Source organism: Lissotriton vulgaris, chromosome 4_1 (genome assembly GCF_964263255.1).
Source record: "Lissotriton vulgaris chromosome 4_1, aLisVul1.2, whole genome shotgun sequence".
Classification (NCBI taxonomy): Eukaryota; Metazoa; Chordata; class Amphibia; order Caudata; family Salamandridae; genus Lissotriton; species Lissotriton vulgaris.
Window position 1 is genome coordinate 1,350,398,740 of NC_141691.1, and position 24,588 is coordinate 1,350,423,327.

General features: G+C 49.5%; 1 protein-coding gene across 5 annotated transcripts in view; it reads right to left on the reverse strand.

Annotated features, from left to right (window-relative positions):
- Window positions 1–21,364: 21,364 nt before the first annotated feature.
- SEH1L (SEH1 like nucleoporin) overlaps window positions 21,365–24,588 on the reverse strand; it is a 151,622-nt gene continuing 148,398 nt past the window's right edge. Inside the window, exons 9-10 of one of the 5 annotated variants that reach the window (XR_015309904.1) lie at window positions 22,900–23,498; window positions 21,365–22,856 (exon numbers count right to left, since the gene is read on the reverse strand). Coding sequence is in view for 3 of the 5 variants with exons in the window: in XM_086965573.1 (XP_086821699.1) it covers window positions 21,927–22,113 (187 nt within the window). In the remaining 2 variants the exon portion in view is untranslated. Of the gene's footprint in view, window positions 23,499–24,588 lie in introns of all 5 variants that reach the window. The other 4 variants (XR_015309903.1, XM_086965575.1, XM_086965573.1 and 1 more) reach the window with 4 other exon arrangements.

The window sequence follows — 24,588 nt, forward strand, 5'->3', positions numbered from 1 at the left end:
GAAATTTTTGCGTAACAGTACCCTTGCGCGTCGGTAGGCGTCGTCTGCGGCTCCGCGTTAGTCGTCGTGGGCGCCGTGATGACGTCGTCGGAGTACTTAGACGCCGCCTCTGCGTGCTGACGTCAGTTCTTAGACACAGCTTTTCCGCGCCAGAAACGCAGAGCTATGCTAAAAAACTAACACTGGTGCCTTGAAACTAGGGCCCTGAAAGGGGATGACCTTAACCCTAGATATCGGTTCGCAGAACGGGGAGGATGGGTGGGTCGGTAAGGAATCTATCACTAACCAATGTCTCTTACAGATATATCGTTACACAAGTAGTAACTTGTGCATCTGAAAGAGACATGTTAGTGATAGATTCCTTACCTTAGAATAGATACCCCAGCAATACCAACCCCCGTGGTGGGTCTGCGAACCAATAATCACACCAGAAAGTCCCGGAGGACGGACCGGCCAAAGAAGCCATCCCTCCGGACTTGGCTGTCCAGGCAATAGTGTCTTGCAAACGTGTGCAGCGAGGCCCACGTAGCTGCCTGGCAAATGTCCTGCAAGGGCACTCCTCGGCCCAAGGCAGTTGTAGTCGCTGTGGCCCGAGTGGAATGAGCCCTCAGCCGAACAGGGGGTTCCTTCTTAGCCAAGGAGTAACACGCCTGAATACACAAGATGATCCACCGCGAGATGGTCCGCTTGTGCACCGCTTTCCCCTTCTTAGCGCCCACGTAACCAACAAAGAGTTGGTCATCCACCCGGAACTGGCGTGTGCGATCCAGATAAAATGAGGGCGCACATTTTGGGTCCAGACGGTGGAGCCTCTCATCCTCTCTCGAGGGATGCGGAGGGGGCAAGGTGATGGACTGCCCAATGTGGAAGGCTGTGACTACCTTGGGCAGGAAAGAAGGCCTTGTCCGCAACACAACCTTGTTCGGATGAACCGAAAGGAAAGGAGGTTTACAGGATAGAGCCTGGAGCTCACTCACTCTCCTGGCAGAGGTGATGGCTACCAGGAAGGCAGTCTTCAAAGTAAGAAGGCGAAAAGGACAGTTGTGAAGTGGCTCAAAGGGAGCGCACATCAGAAAAGTTAGAACCAAGTTAAAGTCCCACTGAGGCATCACAAAGGGCACAGGAGGGAACGTATGCGTGATGCCTTTCAAGAATCTGTTAACAATAGGGGACTTGAACAAAGAAGGTTGATCAGGCAGCCTCAAAAAGGCTGAAAGAGCAGAAAGGTAGCCCTTGATAGTTCCCATGGCAGAGCCCTGCTGGGCAAGAGAAAGAAGAAAGAGAAGAACCTCAGAAAGAGGGGCAGAGAGGATCCACAGCCTTTGCTGTGCACCATGCCACAAATCTGTTCCACCTGCAGGCGTATACCGACTTTGTGGAGGGACGCCTGGCTGCCAGAATGATGTTACAGACTTCAGGAGGCAAGTCAAATGGCCTCAACTATCGCCGCTCAATCTCCAAGCATGGAGGTGAAGACTGGACAGGTTCGGGTGGAGGACCGTCCACTGCTGCTGCGACAGAAGGTCCTCCTGAAGAGGCAGACGAACCGGGGAATCGACTGACATACTGAGTAGCTCGGGATACCAGTACCTTCGTGCCCAGTCCGGAGCCACAAGGATGACTTGTGCGCGGTCGCGACTGATCTTCTTCAGCACTCTGGGCAGCAGTGGAATAGGCGGAAAGGCGTACAACAGACCGTAACTCCACTCGTGACGAAAAGCGTCTCCGAGCGAGTGCCGCCTTGGAAATTCCAACGTGCAGATCTGATGACATTGCGCGTTCTCTTCGGTGGCGAATAACCAAGGCTCTCCCCACTGCAAAAAGAGACCTTGCGCCACGTCCGAGTTCAGACGCCATTCGTGATCCATCATGCACCGGCGGCTGAGTTCGTCCGCCCTGGCGTTCAGAGAACCTGCCAGGTGTTGAACCACCAGGGTCACGCCCTGATGTTCCAGCCATTGCCAGAGGCGCAGAGCCTCCTGGCATAGGGTCCACGACCCCACCCCGCCCTGTTTGTTGCAGTACCACATGGCGGTGGTGTTGTCCGTGAACACCTGCACTACACTCCCTCAGACAGAGGGGAGGAATGCCTTCAGTGCTAGACGAATCGCCCGCAGCTCCAAAAGGTTGATATGGAGCCGGGACTCCGCCGGAGACCAGAGGCCTCTGATCTCCGCCTCTCCCATGTGGCCTCCCCAGCCCTGGAGGGACGCGTCCGTCACAACTACGTGCTCCAGTTGGGGAAGGGAGAGGGATCTGCCGCTGACCCAATCGCGGTCCGTGAGCCACCACTGCAGCTGTCTCGCAGTGCCCTCCGAGATCAGGACATGGTCGGACAGGTTGCCCTGATGCTGGGCCCACTGAAACTTCAGGTCCCACTGCAGAGCCCGCATCCGCCAACAGGCGTGATGCACCAGAAGGATGCAGGAAGCCATCAGCCCCAGAAGCCGCAGCGTCAACCTGACCGAGACTCGGGATTAAGGCTGAAAGATTGGAATGAGAGCCTTTATATCCCGAACCCGCTGTTTGGGTGGGGAAACCCGAAACTGCGCTGAGTCGAGAACCGCTCCGATGAAAAGGAGCTTCTGAGAGGGGCACAGGTGTGACTTCGGCACATTGATGGAGAACCCCAGCTGGTGCAAGAGGTCTGCCGTCGTCTGGAGGTGGCTGACGACTGTCTGGGGCGAGCCCGCCTTCAACAACCAGTCGTCGAGGTAGGGGAAGACTGAAACCCCTAACCTGCGCAGATGAGCTGCGACCACCGCCATCACTTTCGTGAACACCCGTGGGGCGCTGGTAAGGCCGAAGGGGAGCACGGTGAACTGAAAGTGCTCGAGGCCTACCGTGAACCGCAGGTAGCGCCGGTTGGCCAAAAGGACGGGGATGTGGAAATAAGCGTCCTGCAAGTCCAACGCTACCATCCAGTCTCCTGGGTCCAGGGCAGCTAAGACCTGAGCCAGAGTCAGCATCTTGAACTTCTCCTTCCGGAGGAAGCCGTTGACGTTCCGTAGGTCTAAGTTAGGGCGTAGGCCCCCTTTGCCCTTCTTGGGTACCAGAAAGTAGTGGGAGTAGCAACCACGTTCTACTTCTGGCCCAGGAACGCACTCGATGGCCCCCTTGGCCAAGAGGGCCGAAACTTCCTCCTGCAGAAGCCGTAAATGATCCCCCGATACGCGGTGGTGTTGCGGTGGCATGGCTTGAGGGGTCGTCTCGAAGGGGAGAGAGTAACCTCTCCGGACGATCTGCAGCACCCACCTGTCTGAAGTGACAGTACGCCAGTGAGAGTGGTGATGGCGAACCCTGCCCCCCACTGGTGTCACATGGGCCGAGAAGCACGGACTAGGAGGGATTAGAGGCGGATGCTGCGGGGGAGGGTGTGGACTGGCCTCGCCGTTGTCCCCGACCGCCTCCACGGCGATTTCCACGACCGCCACCGCGCTGGATGGTAGTCTGCGGCATGTGGCTGGCAGCACGTGTGGGGGCGCCCCTTCCTTGGCCACGAAAGGAGCGAAAGGCACCCGTTTGCTGGCACGGGCCGAGAGGCCCAAGGACTTGGCCGGAGCCCTGGAATCCTTAAAGCGCTCAAGCGCATGGTCTGCCTTGTCGTCAAAAGGCGACGGCCATCAAACGGCATGTCCATCAATGTGTTTTGGACATCAGCCGAAAAGTTGGCGGACCTCAACCAGGCGTGGCGTCTAATCGCCACTGTCGTTGCCATCGCTCTACCTAGTGAGTCGGTGGTATCCAGCCCACACCGGATAGAATATTTGGCTGCATCCCGGCCCTCCACAAGGGCTTGGCCGAGTTTGGCCCATACCTCCAACGGACACTCTGGCAGCACTTCCGCAACCGTATCCCACAGAGAGTGGGTGTAGCGGCCCAAGAGGCAAGAGGTGTTGGAAGACCGCAGTCCCAGACTAAGAGAGACCTTTTTACCGTACATCTCGTACCTCTTGGATTCCCTGTCCGGCGGAGCAGACGGGAATGCGGTCTGGGAAATGGATGCCTGGATGACCAGGCTCTCGGGGTGGGGTGGGTGGACAGGAAAGCTGGGTCGCCCGGGGCCGGGCGGTGGTGTCTGGCCACGTTCCTATCTACGGGCGAACCCATAGCGGGCCTGGACCAAGTGCCCAAAAGAACGTCGGTCAAGGCCTCATTAAACGGCAGCAGAGGCTCCGAGGGGCATGACTGCGGTTTAAAGACCTCAGTGAGGAGGTTAGTCCTCACGGCCGCGACGGGGAGCTCAAGGCTCAAGGCCTTGGCAGCCCTCATCAACACCACACCGTATGTTGCAACCTCCTCCGAAGCCACGGTAGGAGGCGAGACAAAACCAGTGTCTGGAGAGGTGTCCAGACCACTGGCATCCCCAAGGTCACCTGTCCAGTCCTCTAGAAGCTGACACTCTTGGGTCAGAGGGTCCTCAGACCCCTCCCAATACTCCTCGTCACCCATCTCCTGAACTTCAGGGCTGTCAACCAATGGGGCCGGTTCATTGAAGTAAAACTCCCCAAGCGTTGTCGAAAGCGGCGCTCAGCGGCGCCGTTCCGACGTCGGAACCGGAGCGAAGGAGGCATCGGGGACGGCGCCGCCTGAGGACTGCACCGGAGGTGACACCTGACGGACTGACGCCGGGGGGGGGGTCGTAAGGTCCACCGGCGATGACCCAGATCCCGAAGCGGTTCCAGTGGGGTCCCGCGGCGCCGGGTCCGAAGGCGCCGGCGGCGTCGAGACCGCTGGGCCCTGCGGCGCCGGCGGTGTTGGGACCATGGTGCCCTGCGGCGCCGGGCCTGAAGCACCCGACGGCGTCGGGGCCAAAGTTCCCGACCCGCTATGGGCCCCAGAGGGGCCCGAAGGCCCCACGGAACCCGTCGGAGGAGAGAGGGACCTCATGGCCATGAGGAAGCGCTCTATCTCCTCCGGCGTCGCGTCTCGCCCAGGAACCGGAGGGTGTGGAGCTGGACGCGAAGCCAGCGACTCCGACGGAGCCGCGTGGGTGGTGTCACCCGATCCCACGTCGCACGAGCGTCGGGGGGAGTCAGAAGAGCGATCATGCCTCTTCGACTTCTTGTGTTTCTTACCTGACGACGACTTCGACCCGGAGGAGTGGTGCCGACTCTCAGAGCTGTGGTGGCTCCGACTCCGCGACCTGTCCCTCGACCTCCAGTGGGATCGGGACCTCTCGCGGCGCCGAAGTTTGAGTCGCCTGCGGGACCGCTCCCGCCTGGCTTTTGAAGAGAGGGCCCGGCAGTCGGAGCAGGCCTTGTCATCGTGGTCGACGCCTAGACAAGTTAGACACAGGTGGTGAGGATCCTTGACCGACATCGTGCGGTCGCAATCCTCGCAGTGCTTGAATCCAGGCATCCCTATGGCACCGATCGGAGTCGTAAGACTTCGAGAAATGATCAAAAATGATCCAAAAAGTTAGTCAAAAATTGACTAAGGGTTACTGCTTTTTCCAGATCTGCACTTGCTGGCGCGGAAAAAAGAAGATCTGACGTCAGCACGCGGAGACGGCGTCTAAGTACTCAGACGACGTCATCACGGCACCCACAACGGACGCGGAGCCGCAGACGACGCCTACAGACGCGCAAGGGTACTGCTACGCAAAAAATCTCCGGTTCCAGTCTGACGCCTGGGGATATTCTAAGGTAAGGAATCTATCACTAACGTGTCTCTTTCAGATGAATGCCATTGCAAGGACAACAGAGAAGGAAAAGTATGGCGGAAGAAGAAAAATCGATCGGACCATGTGAGTCAGCAAAGTGAGTACACCAGGGGCTAGTGACTGATGCAGGAAAACGGTCCTAGGGAAGGGAAGGCATCTATGGCCAGGGTGGTCCCGACAGGGAGCACTAGCCCAGGTGGCCCCTCGAGAGTTATGCGACAGGTCCATGGGCGCCATGGTTTAAAAGGCAAACCGTGACTGAAGCAAGTATTAGGGAGCTGGTGGGCAGGAACTGGGGGTGGACATAAGTCTGTGGAGGAGGAATGTGATACAAATGGGCAACAACTTTTTTTTCATGTGGGTATTTCACCAGCTGGAAGACTCACAGGCACAAGTACGCTGATGTCTGAGGTAACAGTAAGGATATTTTAACAAACTCCATAGTAAGAAAAATGCTACTTACCAGTATGCATCTGTTCTTGGCATGTAGGGCTGCTGACATTCATATCTTAGCATAGATCGCCGCCTAGTCTTGGGTCCGGATGTTTGCACTTTGTGGTCCAGGAAGTCTTCGGAGTATCACGAGATAGGTGACTCCTCCCCTGGACTACAGTGCACATGGGCATCTTGTCCATCTTCAGATTGTTTTTTGCCGTTGTGGTAAATATAGAAAAGTAAGAGATGACCATGTAAATGTATGTAGAAAGAAATACTGCAGCTGTGACAGGCACCGGGGAGGAGGGTGGGCGATATGAATGTCAGCAGCCCTACATGCCAAGAACAGATGCATACTGGTAAGTAGCATTTTCGGTTCGAGGCATGTGGGCTGCTGAATTCATATCTTAGCATAGACTGTATAGCAGTATCTCCTCTAGCGGTGGTCACCTGTTCCAGCTGCAGCAGTTTGAAAGAGTTTTTAGGACAGCCTGGCCTACAGCAGCTTGCTGCTTTGCTTGCACGTCTACACAGTAGTGTAGTGAAATTATGTATGGCAGACCATGAAGCTACTCTACATAGGTCTTCTAGTGGAATATTTCCTGGGAAAGCCATGGATGCCCCCATTTTTCCCCTTGAGTGGGCTTTTGAGGGAACTGTTAAGAGTGCGCTTGGCCTTTTGATAGCATATTTGAATGCACTTAACTATCCATCTGGCTATTCCTGATTTCGAAATAGGGTTACCCTTATGCTGTGGAGCAAAAGCAACACATTTTCCTCGTTGTTTTGTCTTCCTGAAAGCTTTAGTTCTGTCAAAGTAATAGAATAGAGCTCTTTTTACATCTAGTGTGTGTAGAGCTCTTTCAGCCACTGACTGCGGGTTTTGGAAGAAAACTGGCAAATCTATTGACTGAGATGAAATGTTGATATAACTTTTGGCATGAACTTAGGGTTAGTACGGAGGGGAAACATCCTTTACAACAAAACTTTTTCCATGCAGTACCTTTACAACGCAGGAATTACAACGCAAGTCGTTGGAGGGTGCTGTAGGATAGGGAATAGTTTAATTTACTATCCAAAACCTTACCTACTATCCACGAGGACTGGAGTTGGAATAGTAAATTAAACTATTCACTATCCAGCGCCCCCCAACGCAAGTCGTTGTAACGACTTGCGTTGTAAAACCTGCATTGTAAAGGCATGCGTGGAAAAAGCATGCGTTGTAACGACATACATCCGTACGGAGCACTACCTTATTATGATGTATTTGCATGAAAGGTTCTTGAATTGTTAGTGCCTGTAGCTCGCTCACTCGCCTGAGGGAGGTATTGGCCACTAAAAATGCCACTTTCCATGTTAGGAATTGTAATCCGCCATCTCCAATTCTTCTACTTCTAATGGCTTCAACCCGTGGCACCTACATTTAAATTTTGGAGAGCCAAGTTGTATAACATATATGAAATGGAGTGGAGTTTGTTCGCATTGAAGGGGGTTAGAAAAAAATCGACTAGGTATGTTAATTTGGGGTGTCATCAAAGATCATATGGAGGAGTGATGAGTTAATTATCATTTGTTGCTCCAATGTTAAGAAATTCTTGAATTCATATTTTTATTTTTGGTCCGTAATTGTATTTGATTTGATTGAATATCATAGACACTGTCACTTGGTACAACTGTGGAAATAAAATAAATAAAAAATAAAAAAAAGGAATTGTAATCCGCCCGAATGGAGTGGTTCGAAAGGTGGCCCCAAAAGTCTGGTAAGTACTACATTTAGGTTCCAGACTGGTGAAGGTGGATGTCTTGGAGGGATAATTCTTTTAAGTCATTCCATAAAAGCTTTGATAGGTGGTATTCTGAACAGGGACAAGTGTTGTCTGTTCTGGAGAAATGCTGCTATAGCAGCAAGGTGTAGCCTTATGGAAGAGTATGCTAGATTGCATCTTTGAAGATGTAATAATTAACATATTATGTTTTGGAAGGAGGCATCTAATGGATTGATTTGGTTATTATTACAGTAAATTATAAATCTTTTCCATTTAGCTGCGTAGCATGCTCTAGTAGTTGGGCGTCTTGCTTCCTTGATAATGTTCATACAGTCGGGAGGCAAGTTAAGATATCCGAACTCTAAGACTTCAGGAGCCAGATCGCTAGGTTCATCTGATTGGGATCTGGGTGTCTGATTTCTCCACGGTTCTGCGTTAACAGCTGTGACGATAGGCACAGCCTTTGGTGAGAGACTACTGAGAGTTCTAGGAGTGTCGTGTACCATGGCTGTCTTGCCCATGTGGGAGCAACTAGGATCATTGTGAGGGACTGTTGCTTTAGTTTGCGTGCCACTAATGGAATTAGTGGGATTGGCGGAAAAGCGTACGCAAATCTGCCTGACCAGTTCATCCATATCGCATTGCCCTGTGACAACGGGTGTGGAAACCTGGCGGCAAAGGACTGGCATTTTGAGTTTTCTTTTGTGGCAAACAGATCCATCTCTGGATGCCCCCACTTTTTAAAGAAGGGTTGGAGGACTTGAGGGTGAATCTCCCATTTGTGTAACTGTTGGCTGTGTCTGCTTAGTATCTGATTGTCTATTTCTGGGAGGTGTTCTGCCAGGAGAAAGATGTTTTTTGGAATTGCCCACCTCCATATGCTCTGTGCTAGGTGAGACAGCTGCGGAGAGTGTCCCTCCATGTTTCTGTATGTAGTACATGGCTGTCATGTTGTCCGTCCGGATTAATACAGCCTTGTTGTACAAGTATTTCTGGAAGGCTTTATTCGCTAGAAATACTGCTAGCAACTGTAAGTGGTTTATATGCTGTGTCTTCTGCTTGACTGTCCAGAGCCCTTGGACTGTGTATTGAAGTAGGTGGGCTCCCCTGTTAGCGTCCGCTGTTAGCACTACCTGTGGAACCGGCTCTTGGAACAGTCGCCCCTTGGAAAGGTTTTGTGGGTTCCACCACTGCAGAAAGTTGCAAGTGCGACTGTCTACCAACACTAGGTCTTTTAGTTGTCCTTGAGCTTGGTTCCACTGCCGTACTAGGCATTCTTGCAATGGACGCATTTGAAGTCGGGCATGAGGGACAATGAATATGCAGGAGGCCATCATGCCTATAAGCTGCATGAACACTCGAGCTGGCAAGGAGTGTTGTGGGTGAAATCTTTGAATTAGAGACTGCATGTTGGCTATCCTGGCTGGATTTGGATATGCTTTTGCCACTGAGGTATCTATTGTTGCTCCCAGATATTGTTCTGTGTGGTAGGGCTGCAGATGTGATTTTGTGTAATTTATGGAAAAACCCAGACTGTGCAGTAGCTGAATTGTTTGGGATGTGTGGTTTGCACACTGTACATCTGAGTTGGCTTTTATGAGCCAATCGTCCAGGTAGAGGAACACATGGATGTGTTGCCTTCTTAGGTGTGCTGCTACTACTGCTAGGCATTTTGTGAAAACCCTTGGTACTGTAGTTACCCCGAAGGGGAGAACTTTGAATTGATAGTGTTGACCTATCGTGAACCTGAGGTATTTCCTGTGAGCTGGATGTAGAAGTATGTGAAAGTATGCATCCTAGAGATCCTAGAGATCTAATGTAGCGAGGAAGTCGCCTTGTTGGAGTAACGGTAGTACTTGTTGAAGAGAGATCATATGGAAATGCTCTGAGAGTATGTATTGGTGTATTGGTTGAGGTCTGAGGTCCAATATTGGTCTGAGGGACCCGTCCTTTTTGGGAATAAGGAAGTATAGGGAGTATACTCCTGTCCCTTGGTGTTGAAAAGGGACTGGCTCTATAGCTCCCTTTTCTAGCATGGATGTTACCTCTTGTTGTAACAGAGTGACGTGTTCTTTGGACATAGGACGGTGTTTGGGTGGTATGTTGGGTGGATTAGAAGTGAGTTCCAGACAATAACCATACTGGATAATTTGTCTCACCCACCTGTCTGAGGTAATTGCGTTCCAGACTGGTAGGAATTGTGTCAGTCTGCCTCCGACCGGTGTTGAGTGGTCTGGAGGGAGTGTGAGCAAGTCACTGTTTGGTGGCTGTGGAGGCTCTGGTGTTGTTGCCACCACGTCCTCTGCCCTTGTTATTATTGCCTCTATAACCTCCTCTGTTGGAGCCTTTATTAAAGGTGCTCTGGGTATTACTCTTGAATATAGAGAAAGTTTGTGATGTGTTGCCTCTACCTGAGCCTCGAAAAGACGAGGGATGAAAGGAACTTCTGGATTGTTGGAACTGAAGTGCGCCCATTGACTACGCAGTATGAGTATCCCTTTTCATCTTCTCCAAGATGGTATCTACTGCAGGGCCAAACAGAAAGTCTTGGTTAACTGGCTGGTTGAGGATGGTGTACTGCACTTCATTTTTAAATCCGGAGATGCGTAGCCACGCATGCCGATGTAGCAATACGCTAGTGTTAATAGACCTAGCTGCTGCGTCAAGTGCACCTTTAATAGAAGCATTTGTTATAAATTTGCCTTCCTGTATTAGGTCGTTAGCTTTAGATTTGAATGGTTCTGGGAGGTGTTGTAGTAAACCTTCCAGCTGGTCATAATGTGCTCTATCGTATTGTGCTAATAGAGCCTGTGTGTTAGCAATTCTCCAAGTGTTTGCTGCTTGGGATGCCACTCTTTTGCCTGAGGCTTCTAGTATCTTTGACTTTGTCAGGAGGGGAAGCATCTCCTGTTGTCTGTGAATTAGCTCACTTTCGAGCATTTGCTACCACTAATGAGTCTAAAGGCAACTGTGACTTAATATAAGAAGGGTCTGTAGGGGCTGCCTTATACTTTTTCTCAATTCTGGGATTGAGGACACGCGCTCTGGCTGGATCTTTAAATATGTCTGGTGCGTGTTTTAGTACCCCTTTTAACATAGGAAGTGTTCGTACGCTTTTTTCTGAAGTAGGAAAGCTGTCGAATAGGAAATCCTCTTCTATAGGGTCAGTGTGCATGTCTACATTATGATATTTAGCTGCCCTATCCACTAGTTGGTTAAAGACAATGGTGTTGTCAGTAGGCGACGGCTTTGTAGGATATGTAGAGGTGTCAGGGATGGCTTGTGGGTCATATGTATCATAAGGATCATTTTGGTCATCCCATGTGTTATCCAGTACATCCTGATCCTCAGGGTCTACAAAGTTATCTCAAGGATCGTCCCCCATGTTTTCTGTCTCATTATAATGTGACGGAGAGTAAGGTACATAAGGCATGTCCGGAAAGAAAGGAGGAGGAGTGAAAGGCTTTGAGGGAGATGTTGCAAAGTCTTTCTTCTTTGGAGGAACAGGGGAAGAAGTGTCAGTGTCCAAAGGTCTCTTCTTCCTGTGGTAACCTGTTACCCGTGCTGTTTTAGGGTCTATACAGTTGGGTTTCTTCTTCCTCCACTGGATCAGGGTGGAAAAGTTCTTCCTCAACTGTCCGTGGTTTTGGCGCCGATGATTTTGGCTTAGTCACTTGTTTATGAGTCTTTGGGTCGTGGGCCTTCGTCTGTGGGGCTTCTTTTGGCTCGACTGCTGTTTTCGGGTCGGCAACTTTCTTTTGTTCGACGTGTTTCGTCTTTACCGTCTTTTTTGGTTCGACAACTTTTTCGGATCGACCGTACTTTTTGGCTCGATAACCTTTTTCGGATCGACCGTTTTTTTCGTCGACTCAACTGCCTTTTTCGGGTCACCAGGAATTTTAGTGCAACCTGTTTTTGGGAGGTCGACACTCTTTTTCGTCTCGACTGCCTTTTTCGGGTCGACTATTCTTTTGGGATCGACAACCTTTTTTGTTTCGATGGTTTTCTTTGGCTCAACAACCTTTTTCGGTTCAGTGGCCTTTTTGGGAAGAGTGTAGCTCGTTCCCGGGGCCTCAGAAGGTCCGGGTTTGGTCTTCGGAGCCGAGCCGGAAGGTGGGGTCTCTGAAGGAGTTTGTCGATCCTAGCTAAGGCCTTTAGGTGATGCTTCGACCGGAGCCTCGTCTTGAGATGGAAGCGGGGTAGGGGGCTTGGTACTCACGGTTTGCCCCGGTGTGATCTGGTCATCTGAGTCCGAATGGTCTTCTACGGTGACAATTTCGAGGCCTGAGTCCGCCGCTTCTGGGAGGTCGTGTTAGTCATCGAAAACGTTCTCCGGTTCCGGTGCCTGCCGCTGCATCTCTTGTCTACCGGCCCTTCGGTTGCAGATAGTCTTCTTCGACCGGAACTGAGCACAAGCTGGACAGTTTTCCTCGTTGTGCTCGGGAGAAAGGCACTTGTTGCATACTGTATGTGTAAACTTGGAGTGACATTGTGGGCACCTTTTAAATGAGGTCCTTTCCATCGGCAGCAGGTCCACGTGGCGTCGAAAAGGCCCAACAGCCCTAGTCGACAACCGGAGCGAGATGGAAAGTGTTATAGAGTAAAGGTTTACCGAACGAGAACAATACCGTCGAGGTAGAAGACCTTTTGGCCTTTGAAAGTTGAAAAGTTTCGGTTCCGAAGTTGGAGTTGAGGAAAAGCATCCGAACTCAATGGCGGAAAAAAACAATCTGAAGATGGAGAAGATGCCCATGCGCACTGTAGTCCAGGGGAGGAGTCACCTGTCTCTTGATACTTCGAAGACTCTTCCAGGACAACAAAGTGCAAACATCCGGATCCAACACTAGGCAGCGATCTATGCTAAGATATGAATTCAGCAGCCCACATGCCTCGAACATACAGATTTCTTGTTTATTCCTCAAGACACTGCAAAACAACTCCTGAAGGTATCTATTGGACAATTCAGGACCTAGAAAAATACCAAGACGTATTGGCACAGAGTGTAAATCACAGGCTCAAATGAGTTGACTTTATGAAAAGCTATGCTTTCTTTGAAGAGATTTAGAAATGTGTACTTGGTGGCTCAGACAGCCAACATCTAATTGAAGGTTCATTTAGAATGATCATTTATTAGATCAAAGCCTACCAGACAGTGCAGCTGTCTGCAGTGTCATCTTAAGGATTTAAGGCAAGACATATTTTGGGGCCACATGTTCGTAACAACTGTGAATTGTATTACCTTTTTTCTGGAAAATTAGACCTGCATGATGCCAAACAATATTACACTTAAAATTCCACTGAAAAGCAGCTGAAATAAATCTTTCTCAGGGCTAAAAATTCCTTGAAAAGACACTGGTTAGAGAAATAAATATAAGTGAGAACAACCTGATCAAAAACGGAGACTGATCACTTTACAAAGGGGCCACTCGGAAGGTGGGGGCCCTTCGCAACTGCCTACTTAGCCCATTGCTTAAAACATCTCTGGCTGTCTATTTGCTAAAAGACTTTGTGGGGACATTCTGAAATTTCTGTGGAAGTGAATTCCACTCATTACTTACAATTGGGCTTAGTGGTTTCTAACTCACATTTGCTTGCTAACTTTATATTTGTTTTAGGCTGCCCAGCTGCCCAGTGGAGCAAAGCAGTTTTACAATATCTCCTTGAATGCTTCCAAAAGTGCTCACTTTCTGTAAACAGGCCTTTGAATTTCATTCTTAGCTTGTCACATTTGCTGTGCATTCAAAGACTGAGGTCAGATGTCAAGCTCTGTCTTTCGAGGGAGTCTGGTGTTGTAGAATAAGTTACTTACCTTTAGTAACGCCTTATATGATAGACACTGGATCTAGTTGCAGATTCATTACCTTTGAATTATCCCCAGGTGTCAGACTGGATACAGAAGATTTTCTACAGCAGTAACAACGCGCGTCAGTTGAGGGCATTGAGCCAATCTGTAGCCGCGACGTCCACCAGATGTGACTTTGACAGAATCCAAATAAGCCCTCCCCTGATTTCTAGATAGAGCTAGGAAACAGTGTGCCCAAAAAGGTCAACAGAAGCCACCTCATCACGGTCTCCCACTCCCCAGCATTTATGGCAACAGGCTCAGCAAAGCCTAAAGTGAGAGTGAGATAGTGGAAGAGAACGGGAGCTTTTTTGAACATATTCCAAGGGCTGTTTTTGGTTCCCAAGCCCAGCCCTTTAGGAAGGTCAGAAAAACTGTGAGGGCTGGGTGGCATAGATTTTTCAAACCATACTGAGGACTTTCATTCCAGCACATGAGGTAACTATAGCAACTCCAAACAACTACATACCAATATATTTATTCATTTATAGTAATATATTATGCTTTAACTGTACTTCTCTTTTTAGGACACCCTGCAGCAATGTATTGTTTTTAAGTACTTTAAATAGTAATATTGAACTGTAATTTGCTTTTCCATGTTACTGTGGCTAATAACTGCATCAACATTCCTAGCTTTCAAATCATTGTGAGAAAACTTTTTTGAATTAATAACCAATGCGGGACTGACAATCATGCTGCCATGAGAAACCTGGGAACAGGACACTTAGTTAAATGAAAGATACTCTGAGGAGTTTGAGACACAGGAGTAGGTCAACATTTAAGTCTCGCTGCACTGAACACTGGGGCTTTAGGAAACTGCCTGTAGAAGACTCTAAAGGTCACTACTGGGTTTTATAAGACTATAACTTGACAATATGCATACACTGTTTAAGGAGTGAAATGAGTGGATCAAGATATCCAGTGTGGGAAGACAAACAGCTTAATGCACAAGTTACTACTTGTGTAACAATATATCTGTAAGAGACATTAGTTAGTGATAGATTCCTTACCTTAGAATATCCCCAGTCGTCAGACTGGATCTGGAAATTTTTGCGTAGCAGTACCCTTGCGCGTCGGTATGCGTCGTCTGCGGCTCCGCGTCCGTCGTCGGCGCCGTGATGACGTCGGAGTACTTAGCCGCCGCCTCCGCGTGCTGATGTCAGTTCTTAGACACAGCTTTTCCGTGCCAGAAACGCAGAGCCATGCTAAAAACCAACACTGGTGCCATTGAAACTAGGGCCCTTAAAGGGGATGACCTTAACCCTAGGTATCGGTTCGCAGAAAGGGGAGGATGGGTGGGTCGGTAAGGAATCTATCACTAACTAATGTCTCTTACAGATATATCGTTACACAAGTAGTAACTTGTGCATCTGAAAGAGACACGTTAGTGATAGATTCCTTACCTTAGAATAGATACCCCAGCAATACCAACCCCAGTGGTGGGTCTGCGAACCAATAATCACACCAGAAAGTCCTGGAGGACGGAACGGCCAAAGAAGCCATCCCTCCGGACTTGGCTGTCCAGGCAGTAGTGTCTTGCGAACGTGTGCAGCGAGGCCCACGTAGCTGCCTGGCAAATGTCCTGCAAGGGGACTCCTCTGCCCAGGACAGTAGTAGTCGCCGTGGCCCGAGTGGAATGGGCCCTCAGCCCAACAGGAGGTTCCTTTTTAGCCAAAGAGTAAGACACTTGGATGCACAACACGATCCGAGAGATGGTCCGTTTGTGCACCGCCCGTCCTTTCTTAGCGCCCACGTAACCAACAAAGAGTTGGTCATCCACCCGGAACTGGCGTGTGCGATCCAAATAGAATAAAAGCGCATGTTTTGGGTCCAGACGGTGGAGCCGCTCCTCCTCCTTTGAGGGATGCGGAGGCAGAAAAAAGGTGGGTAAGGTGATGGATTGCCCGATGTGGAAGGCTGTGACTACCTTGGGCAGGAAAGAGGGTTTTGTCCGCAACACAACCTTGTCCGGATGGACAGAAAAGAAAGGAGGTTTAGAGGATAGAGCCTGGAGCTCACTCACTCTCCTGGCAGAGGTGATGGCAACCAGGAAAGCAGTCTTCAGGGTAAGAAGGCGGATAGGACAGTTGTGAAGTGGCTCAAAGGGAGCGCACATCAGGAAAGTAAGAACCAGGTTCAAGTCCCACTGAGGCATCACAAAGGGAACAGGTGGAAACGTGTGTGTGATGCCTTTCAGGAATCGATTTACAATAGGGGACTTGAAGAAAGATGGTTGATCAGGCAGCCTTGGGAAGGCTGAAAGGGCAGAAAGATAGCCCTTGATAGTGCCCAGAGCAGAGTCCTGCTGGGCAAGAGAAAGAAGGAAGAGAAGAACCTCAGAGAGGGGCCGAGAGAGGATCCACAGCCTTTGCTGTGCACCATGCCACAAATCTGTTCCACCTGCAGGCGTATACCGACTTTGTGGAGGGACGCCTGGCTACCAGAATGATGTTACAGACTTCAGGAGGCAAGTCAAATGGCCTCAACTGTTGCCGCTCAATCTCCAAGCATGGAGGTGGAGACTGGACAGGTTTGGGTGGAGGACCGTCCCCTGCTGCTGCGACAGAAGGTCCTCCTGAAGAGGCAGACAAACCGGGGGATCGACTGACATACTGAGAAAGGCGTACAACAGACCGCAACTCCACTCGCACCGAAAAGCGTCTCCGAGCGAGTGCCGACTTGGAAATTCCAACGCACAGAACTGATGACATTGCGCGTTCTCTTCGGTGGCGAATAGATGCACCGGCGGCTGAGTTCGTCCGCCCTGGCGTTCAGAGAACCTGTCTGGTGTTGAACCACCAGGGTCACACCCTGATGTTCAAGCCACTGCCAAAGGCGCAGAGCCTCATGGCAGAGAGTCCACGACCCCACCCCGCACTGTTTGTTGCAGTACCACATGGCGGTGGTGTTGTCCGTGAACACCTGCACTACACTCACCCGGACAGAGGGGAGGAATGCCTTCAGTGCTAGACGAATCGCTCGCAGCTCCAAAAGGTTGATATGGAGCCGGGACTCCGCCGGCGACCGGAGGCCTCTGATCTCCGCCTCGCCCATGTGGCCTCCCCAGCCCTGGAGGGACGCATCAGTCACAACTACGTGCTCTGGTTGGGGAAGGGAGAGGGATCTGCCGCTGACTCAATCGCAGTCCGTGAGCCACCGCTGCAGCTGTCTCGCAGTGCCCTCCGAGATCAGGACATGGTCGGACAGGTTGCCCTGATGCTGGGCCCACTGAAACTTCAGGTCCCACTGCAGAGCCCCCATCCGCCAACAGGCGTGATGCACCAGAAGGATGCAGGAAGCCATCAGCCCCAGAAGCCGCATCGTCAACCTGACCTAGACTCGGGATAAAGGCTGAAAGATCGGAATCAGAGCCTGTATATCCCGAACCCGCTGTTCGTGTGGGTAAACCCAAAACTGCGCCAAGTCGAGAACCGCTCCGATGAAAAGGAGCTTCTGAGAGGGGCACAGGTGTGACTTCGGCACATTGATGGAGAACCCCAGCTGGTGCAAAAGGGCTGCAGTCGTCTGGAGGTGGCTGACGACTGTCTGGGGCGAGCCCGCCTTCAACAACCAGTCGTCGAGGTAGGGGAAGACTGAAACCCCTAACCTGCGCAGATGAGCTGCGACCACCGCCATCACTTTCGTGGACACCCGTGGGGCGCTGGTAAGGGCAAAGGGGAGCACGGTAAACTGAAAGTGATCGTGGCCTACCATGAACCGCCGTTAGCGCCGGTGGGCGGGCAGGACGGGGATGTGGAAATAAGCGTCGTGCAAGTCCAACGCTACCATCCAGTCTCCTGGGTCCAGGGCAGCTAAGACCTGAGCCAGAGTCAGCATTTTGAACTTCTCCTTCCGGAGGAAGCCGTTGACGTTCCGTAGGTCCAAGATAGGGCGTAGGCCATCTTTGCCCTTCTTGGGTACCAGAAAGTAGTGGAAGTAGCAACCACATCCTACTTCTGGCCTAGGAACGTGCTCGATGGCCCCCTTGGCCAAGAGGGCCGAAACATCCTCCTGTAGAAGCCGCAAATGATCCCAATACGCGGTGGTGTTGTGGTGGCATGGCTTGAGAGGTCGTCTCGAAGGGAAAAGAGTAGCCCCTTCGGACGATTTGCAGCACCCACCTGTCCGATGTGACAGTGCGCCAGTGGGAGTGGTGATGGCGAACCCTGCCCCCCACTGGCGTCACATGGGCCGAAAAGCACGAACTAGGAGGGTTTTGAGGCGGACGCTGCGGGGGAGGGTGTGGACTGGCCTCGCCGTTGTCCCCGACCGCCTCCACGGCGATTTCCACGGCCACCACCGCGTTGGATGTTAGTGTGCGGTGCGTGGCAGGCAGCACGTGTGGGGTCGCCCCTTCCTTGGCCATGAAAGGAGCGAAAAGCACCAGTTTGCTGGCGCTGGGCCGAGAGGCCCAAGGACTTGGCCTTAGCCCTGGAGTCCTTAAAGCGCTCAAGCGCATGGTCTGCCTTGTCGCCAAAAAGGCGACGGCCATCAAACGGCATGTCCATTAGTGTATCCTGGACATCGGCCAAAAAGTTGGCGGACCTCAACCAGGCGTGGTGACGAATCTCCACCGTCGTTGCCATCGCTCTGCCCTGTGAGTCGGTGGTATCGAGCCCACAACGGATAGAATATTTTGCTGCATCCCGGCCTTCCACAAGGGCTTGGCCGAGTTTGGCCCGTACCTCCAACGGACACTATCGCAGCAATTCCGCGACCGTGTCCCACAGAGAGTGGGTGTAGCGGCCCAAGAGGCATGCGGTGTTGGAAGACCGCAGTCCCAGACTATGGGAAGAGAATACCTTTTTGCCGTACTGCTCATACCTCTTAGATTCCCTGTCCGGCAGAGCCGACGGGAATGCGGTCTGGAAATTCGAAGCCTGGATGACCAGACTCTCGGGGGTGGGGTGGGTGGATAGCAAACATGGGTCGCCCGGGGCCGGGCGGTGGCGTCTGGCCATGTTCCTATCTACGGGCGAACCCGTAGCGGGCCTGGACTAAGTGCCCAAAAGAACGTCGGTCAAGGCCTCATTAAACGGCAGCAGATACTTGGCCGAGCTTGACTGCGGTTTAAAGGACCTCAGTGAGGAGGTTAGTCCTCACGGCCGCGACGGGGAGCTCATGGCCCAAGGCCTTGGCCGTCCTCATCAACACCACACTGTAGGTTGCCCCCTCCTCCGTAGCCACGGTAGGAGGCGAGACAAAGCCAGTGTCTGGTGAGGAGTCCAGACCACTGGCATCCCCAAGTCCACCTGTCCAGTCCTCTTGAGACTGACACTCTTGTGTCAGAGGGTCCTCAGACCCCTCCCAATACTCCTCATCACCCATCCCCTGATAATCAGGGTTGTCAAACGATGGGGCCGGTTCATAGAAGGTAAACTCCCCAAGCGGCGTCGAAAGCGGCACCCAGCGGCGCCGTTCCGACGCCGGAACCGGAGCGAGGGAGGCATCGGGGACTGCGCCGCCCGAGGACGGCGCCGGAGGTGACACCTGAGGGACCGGCGCCAGTCATCCAGTGGGACCCTGCGGCGCCGTGCCCGAAGGCACCGGCGGTGTCGGGCGGAAGCCCCTGACCCGCTAGGGGCTCCAGACTGGGCCGCTGGGCCCGAAGGCACCGCGAAGCCCGTCGGGAAGAGAGGGACCTCATGGCCATGAGGAAGCGCTCGATCTCCCCCGGCGTCTCGTTCTGCTCAGGGACCGGAGGGTGTAGAGCAGGCCGCGATGCCCGCGACTCTGACGAAGCCGCATGGGCGGTGTTACCCGAACCCCCGGCCGCGTCGCGCGAGTGTCAGGGGGAGTCAGAAGAGCGATGACGTCTCTGACTTTTTGTGCTTACCTGACGACGACTCCGACCCGGAGGAGTGATGTCGACTCTCTGTGATGGCTCCTACCCTGCGACCTGTCCCTCGACCTCCGGTGGGACCGGGACCTCTTGCGGCGCGGGGCCGACTGCCGGAGTTCGAGTCCCTTGCGGGACCGCTCCCGCCTAGCTTTCGAAGTCAGGGCCCGGCAGTCGGGGCAGGTCTTATCGCCGTGGTCGACGCCGAGACAGTGGAGACACCGACGGTGAGGGTCGGTGACAGATATCAGTCGATCGCAATCCTCACAAGGCTTGAAACCTGGCATCCCTATCGGCACCGCCTGGAGTCACAAGACTCAAGAAAAAGATCAAAAGGGATCAAAAAGTCTAGTCAAAAAGTGACTAAAGTACTGCTTTTCCAGATCTGCGCTTGCTGGCTCGGAAAAAAGAAGAACTGACGTCAGCACGTGGAGTCTAAGTACTCCGACGACGTCATCACGGCGCCCACGACGCAGACGACGGACACGGTGCCACAGATGACGCCTACCGACGCGCAAGGGTACTGCTACGCAAAAATTTCCAGCTCCAGTCTGACGCCTGGGGATATTCTAAGGTAAGGAATCTATCACTAACGTGTCTCTTTCAGATTAGCACTATCTGTAATGGTTGTGCAGTAAATAGAGGTCAGGGTGGAAGACAGGCCTTAGTTCAGTGGCCTACACTCCTAGCACCTTCTATGGAGTACAATGCGAGACACACCAGTGACAGAAGGTTGGGCCATGCCCTTTTTCTTTTTCTAGAAGAGAAAAGGGCAGGTTGTGCGTTTTAGTTTGGCAATAGAAAAGAGACATTGAAAGGAAAGATTCAACTTCAATCACAGGAAGTGAATACGAGAGGTACCCCTTAACTGTCGTCAAGGGAAGTGGGGTTGGCAAACCAGTAAAGCAAAATTTTCCCTTGAGAAATGTTAACCGGAAGAACCGGTATGTCAGTTAAAAATCATAACAAAATACAAGTAAATATAAAGAATTCTTACAGTTTATTAAAGTTACAAATGTTAAAAGAAAAGTGGTCCCAGTGGAACCAACTTAACACAAATAAAACATTAAGAGATTTTTTACTTTTTTGACTTTCAATTTTGCCAGCAAGATTGAGTCACAGAGACAGAAAAGACAGTAAGACAGAAAATTAGTACAATACTTTTTGTATATTCGGACTCTATTGGTCACATCTAAGCTATGTGCACTTGTAATATGGTATATCAGCAAAAGATGTGGAGATCCTAAATTATACTGAGTGAAGCGTCGACGCGTTTCGGTGGTTTTCCCAAGTTTTGTCCACCTTTATCAAGACACCTTAAATTTTCTGTCGAGGTATTGGGATCAGTATAATTACCCTTGAAGTCCGATTACGGAGCTTAAGTTGGATTTCTAGATTATTCCATGTTTATGCTCTCAATATTAGAGTTATGAGGAGGGAACATCCCGCATAGGACTGCTCACTTCTCTGGTTGTGATCAATCTTAAAAATATAGACCCAAAGGCATTTAGTCTCCTCTCTTCGTGGTATGGGAACTTGTTCCTGTAGTCTTCAGGAGCACAGTCCGCTTCTCTGGTTCCACGGGAAATCAACTTCAATCACATCCATGACAGGATATGGGCTAGTCTTGCTCCCTTCTTTCCATACTCTATGAGCATGACCTCTGCATCTCAAAACCCACTATTAATTGCAGGATCAGATGATGGAGTGCATTTTCTACTTTCCACACTAAATCTTTTTCTGTCAATGTCTCTTTGTCCCGGTGATCTTAAGCAAAGAGTACAGTATCAAACGAAAGAATAAAAACAGATGAGTACTTTTATAACATGGTGGTTATTTATTGATACGTTTATTGAATCACATTTTAGAAACTTAAATACTTTATGCAGCAGGGTGCGTTGTTAAAATTACAATGTGCTGCACTATACACAGGAATGGTTTACTTTTTTCCTATAGTAGCCTTTTTTAAATTTTAGCCCAACAAATGGGCGAACATTTATTGAAGGTACAATTAATTTATCGAAATGTCTGACTTGTATTCAACTACAGCTGCATTTCCATAAATATTAAGCCAAATATAAGCCAATCTGGTGCCAAGAAAAGAAAAACAAAATCACAATCAATTCCAAAATACATTAATTTTTATTAGTTAGGCACTTTTGATTTATCAATTCTTTATTATGTGTGCATCATCCAACACAGAGTTAACAGTTGATGTTCCTTTGAGGCACGCTTGGCAGGATATTACATACTTTAGATAGTGTTCTGTTTGCATCAAACACAACATGGCCCCTGACAAAGTATTCAAAATCCCAAAGAAAGCTATGAGCCAGAAAAGGAAGCACTTCGATAAGTTCTGTGAAATAGTTTTAGTATATTTTAATCCCCTTCATTCTCGGTTAAAGGGTTAAGCGGTCGAGGGGTATATCGTCTGCGGAGATACTGTAGGCTGGCAGAGTCAGCATCGCAAGAGAGCTCTATCAAAGGAGGAAGAGGAGGAAGGAGCTGGGCATAACTGGACCCTCTCAATCCTGCCCTTGGCGGATCCAGAGGGGGAAAGAAATACCTGAAACAACCAAGAAAGGAACAAAAACACCAACAAAAAGGAAAGAAAAACAGAAGAAAAGGAGAAGTAGTAAATATTACAAGAACTAAAAGAGGGAAAAAGACATGCTAGGGAAAAAAAGCTTTAGTATCTTCATGCTAGACAAAAGCTACAGCAGAAATTAAGATCCAGTTGGAAACAGGAACCAAGTTGTCATCGTGTAAGCAGAAAGTGTCAATAAAAGCACCATTATCTGAAAAATAAATGGCAACATACACTAGATTTAAAAACAATGGTTTTAAAGCTGAATCATCGGCAGCTCTCAGTAGTCCTGCTGGAACATCATGACAAAATGAAAACGCTATTAGTGCTTCATTTACATCATTATACAATACATGCTTAATGATACGACGATACACATACAACATCCTTGCAATACTTTTCAAACCAATGACCAGAGCATAAAACCACCTTTTTTACATCTCGGTTTATTGTGAAAATAAAAACACACTGAATTACTGGGAGGTTAGAGAAACACTTTAAATTTGAGACCTGCACATGGACTTTGCAGTTTTGAAAATGCTCCTATGCAATTTCGTACAAAGTGCAAAGACCTGCAGATCGGTCAACTGAAGGTGGTCATTTGCTAACCTTTGAGGCACAGCCTATGCTCTCATTTCAATATGCAGGATGTAGCTGCTCACTTTCTGCGGCTCTTTATTTTTCATAAAAGGCATGTCTAGACTCTGCCAACACCCAATATCCTCGCAAGTATAGAAGACAGAGGTGTACGTTAGCGAGTGAGACATGGCTGGAGGTGGGTGGGTACAGTCTTGCACAGACCAATTATTTTCAGGATCATTGGCCACATTATTTAATTCAACATGTACAGGAGAAAAACAGTGTGCATATAAATCCCCTATCATCATTACCCATACTACAGGTGTATTACAAATACCAATGATAAAAGTCCAAATATGCATACAGTACTAGACAATGAAAACAGAAACAAACTGAGAAAAGGGAAAAAAGGCAGCTTACTAAAATGCTTTTGTTTCCCACCCACCATGGCTGCGACAAAAGACAACCCCATTTTCCCCTCTGTTAGCTGTGACGAATTTTACAAACACAACGGAAGCTGTTGAGGTGAAGGTGCGTCAGAGAGCTGCCTTTCGTTTGGCGGCTTCAATGCTGCACGCTGGCTTGTACAAAACAAAGGAATACTGGGCACTGACAAAATAAAGACAGGTGCTTTGTGTTTAGTAGTAAGCAGGTTGCTGATGTGTCTTGGGAGAGGTCAAACGGCGTTGGGAAGGGGATAAAGGAGCTTGCTTTCCATTCCTGTGCATGCAACAAGCAGCAAAACAGCAAAGTTACTCCAGTTAGCTTGGTATCAGCTGTGCTTTCTGTTAAAGGACATAATACAAACGGAGAAGGAAAATGCATCACGATCTAAGCAACATTGTTGTAGTCAACAATACAATTTTTACACCGCTAAATAGTCGACTTACTCATTAAAAGATTAAATAAAAGAAAAATACAAGTTAAGACTGTAAATTCCTTGACCCTTAATATTTTATGGCCACCCACATAGTCTATTATTTAAGAAGAAAACATTTGATATCTGCTGCAGTATTTAAGACATACGTATTATCAAGGCTCAGCCACTTCATGCCATGTTATATTTTAAGCGTTGCAGGACCAAAACCAAAAAAAACATGTGTGTGTGCAATACAATTGTTGGTAAACAACAAAATAAACACAGAAAATACATCACTGTTCTTAAACGGCCTCCTTGGAACGACTTTTCAAACTTATTAGGAATCAAAACATAAATAAGAGCACTCGCAACAGCAACTTACTACGGAAATGTCATACAGATTCGAGATCTACAAATAAATCTCTGTACAGCTAGGCTACACTAGGTGTATTTGCAACTTTAAACTATGATGAAACATCTCAAATTATGCACAAAGTATTCCACAACCGCTCTATAATGAAAAAGATAATTTTTTGGTCTGCAAACAAAAGATACAAAACTTTTCATTTTATAATGCATGAAAGACCAGCACTGTCGTGGGTAATAGAAACAAACCTTCAAATTAAACTATTGAGAAATCCTTTTGTACTCATACCGATATATTGGTAGTCCAAAATATCATATAAGGATTATGTTACTTACTCTGTAAGCTTCTGTTCTTGGCATGTAGTTCTGTAGAATCACATGTTTTGCTTACTCCTGCCATCTTGAGTTGAATCTGGATGTGTGAAAGTTGTTTTTCTTCTTAGAAGTGTTTAGATTCACGAGCTAAAGCGACTCCTCCTCTTGGTAATAGAGCACATAGGCATAGTCTCCATTTTTAGATTGTTTTCCCACAACTGGGTGAAAATGGAGTATAGCTAAGTATTAGTAAAAAGATGTCCATGCATATGAAAGTATAGATTATAACTGCATTGACCACAGGTGTCGGAGGCGGAAAGTGGGCACTTGTGAAT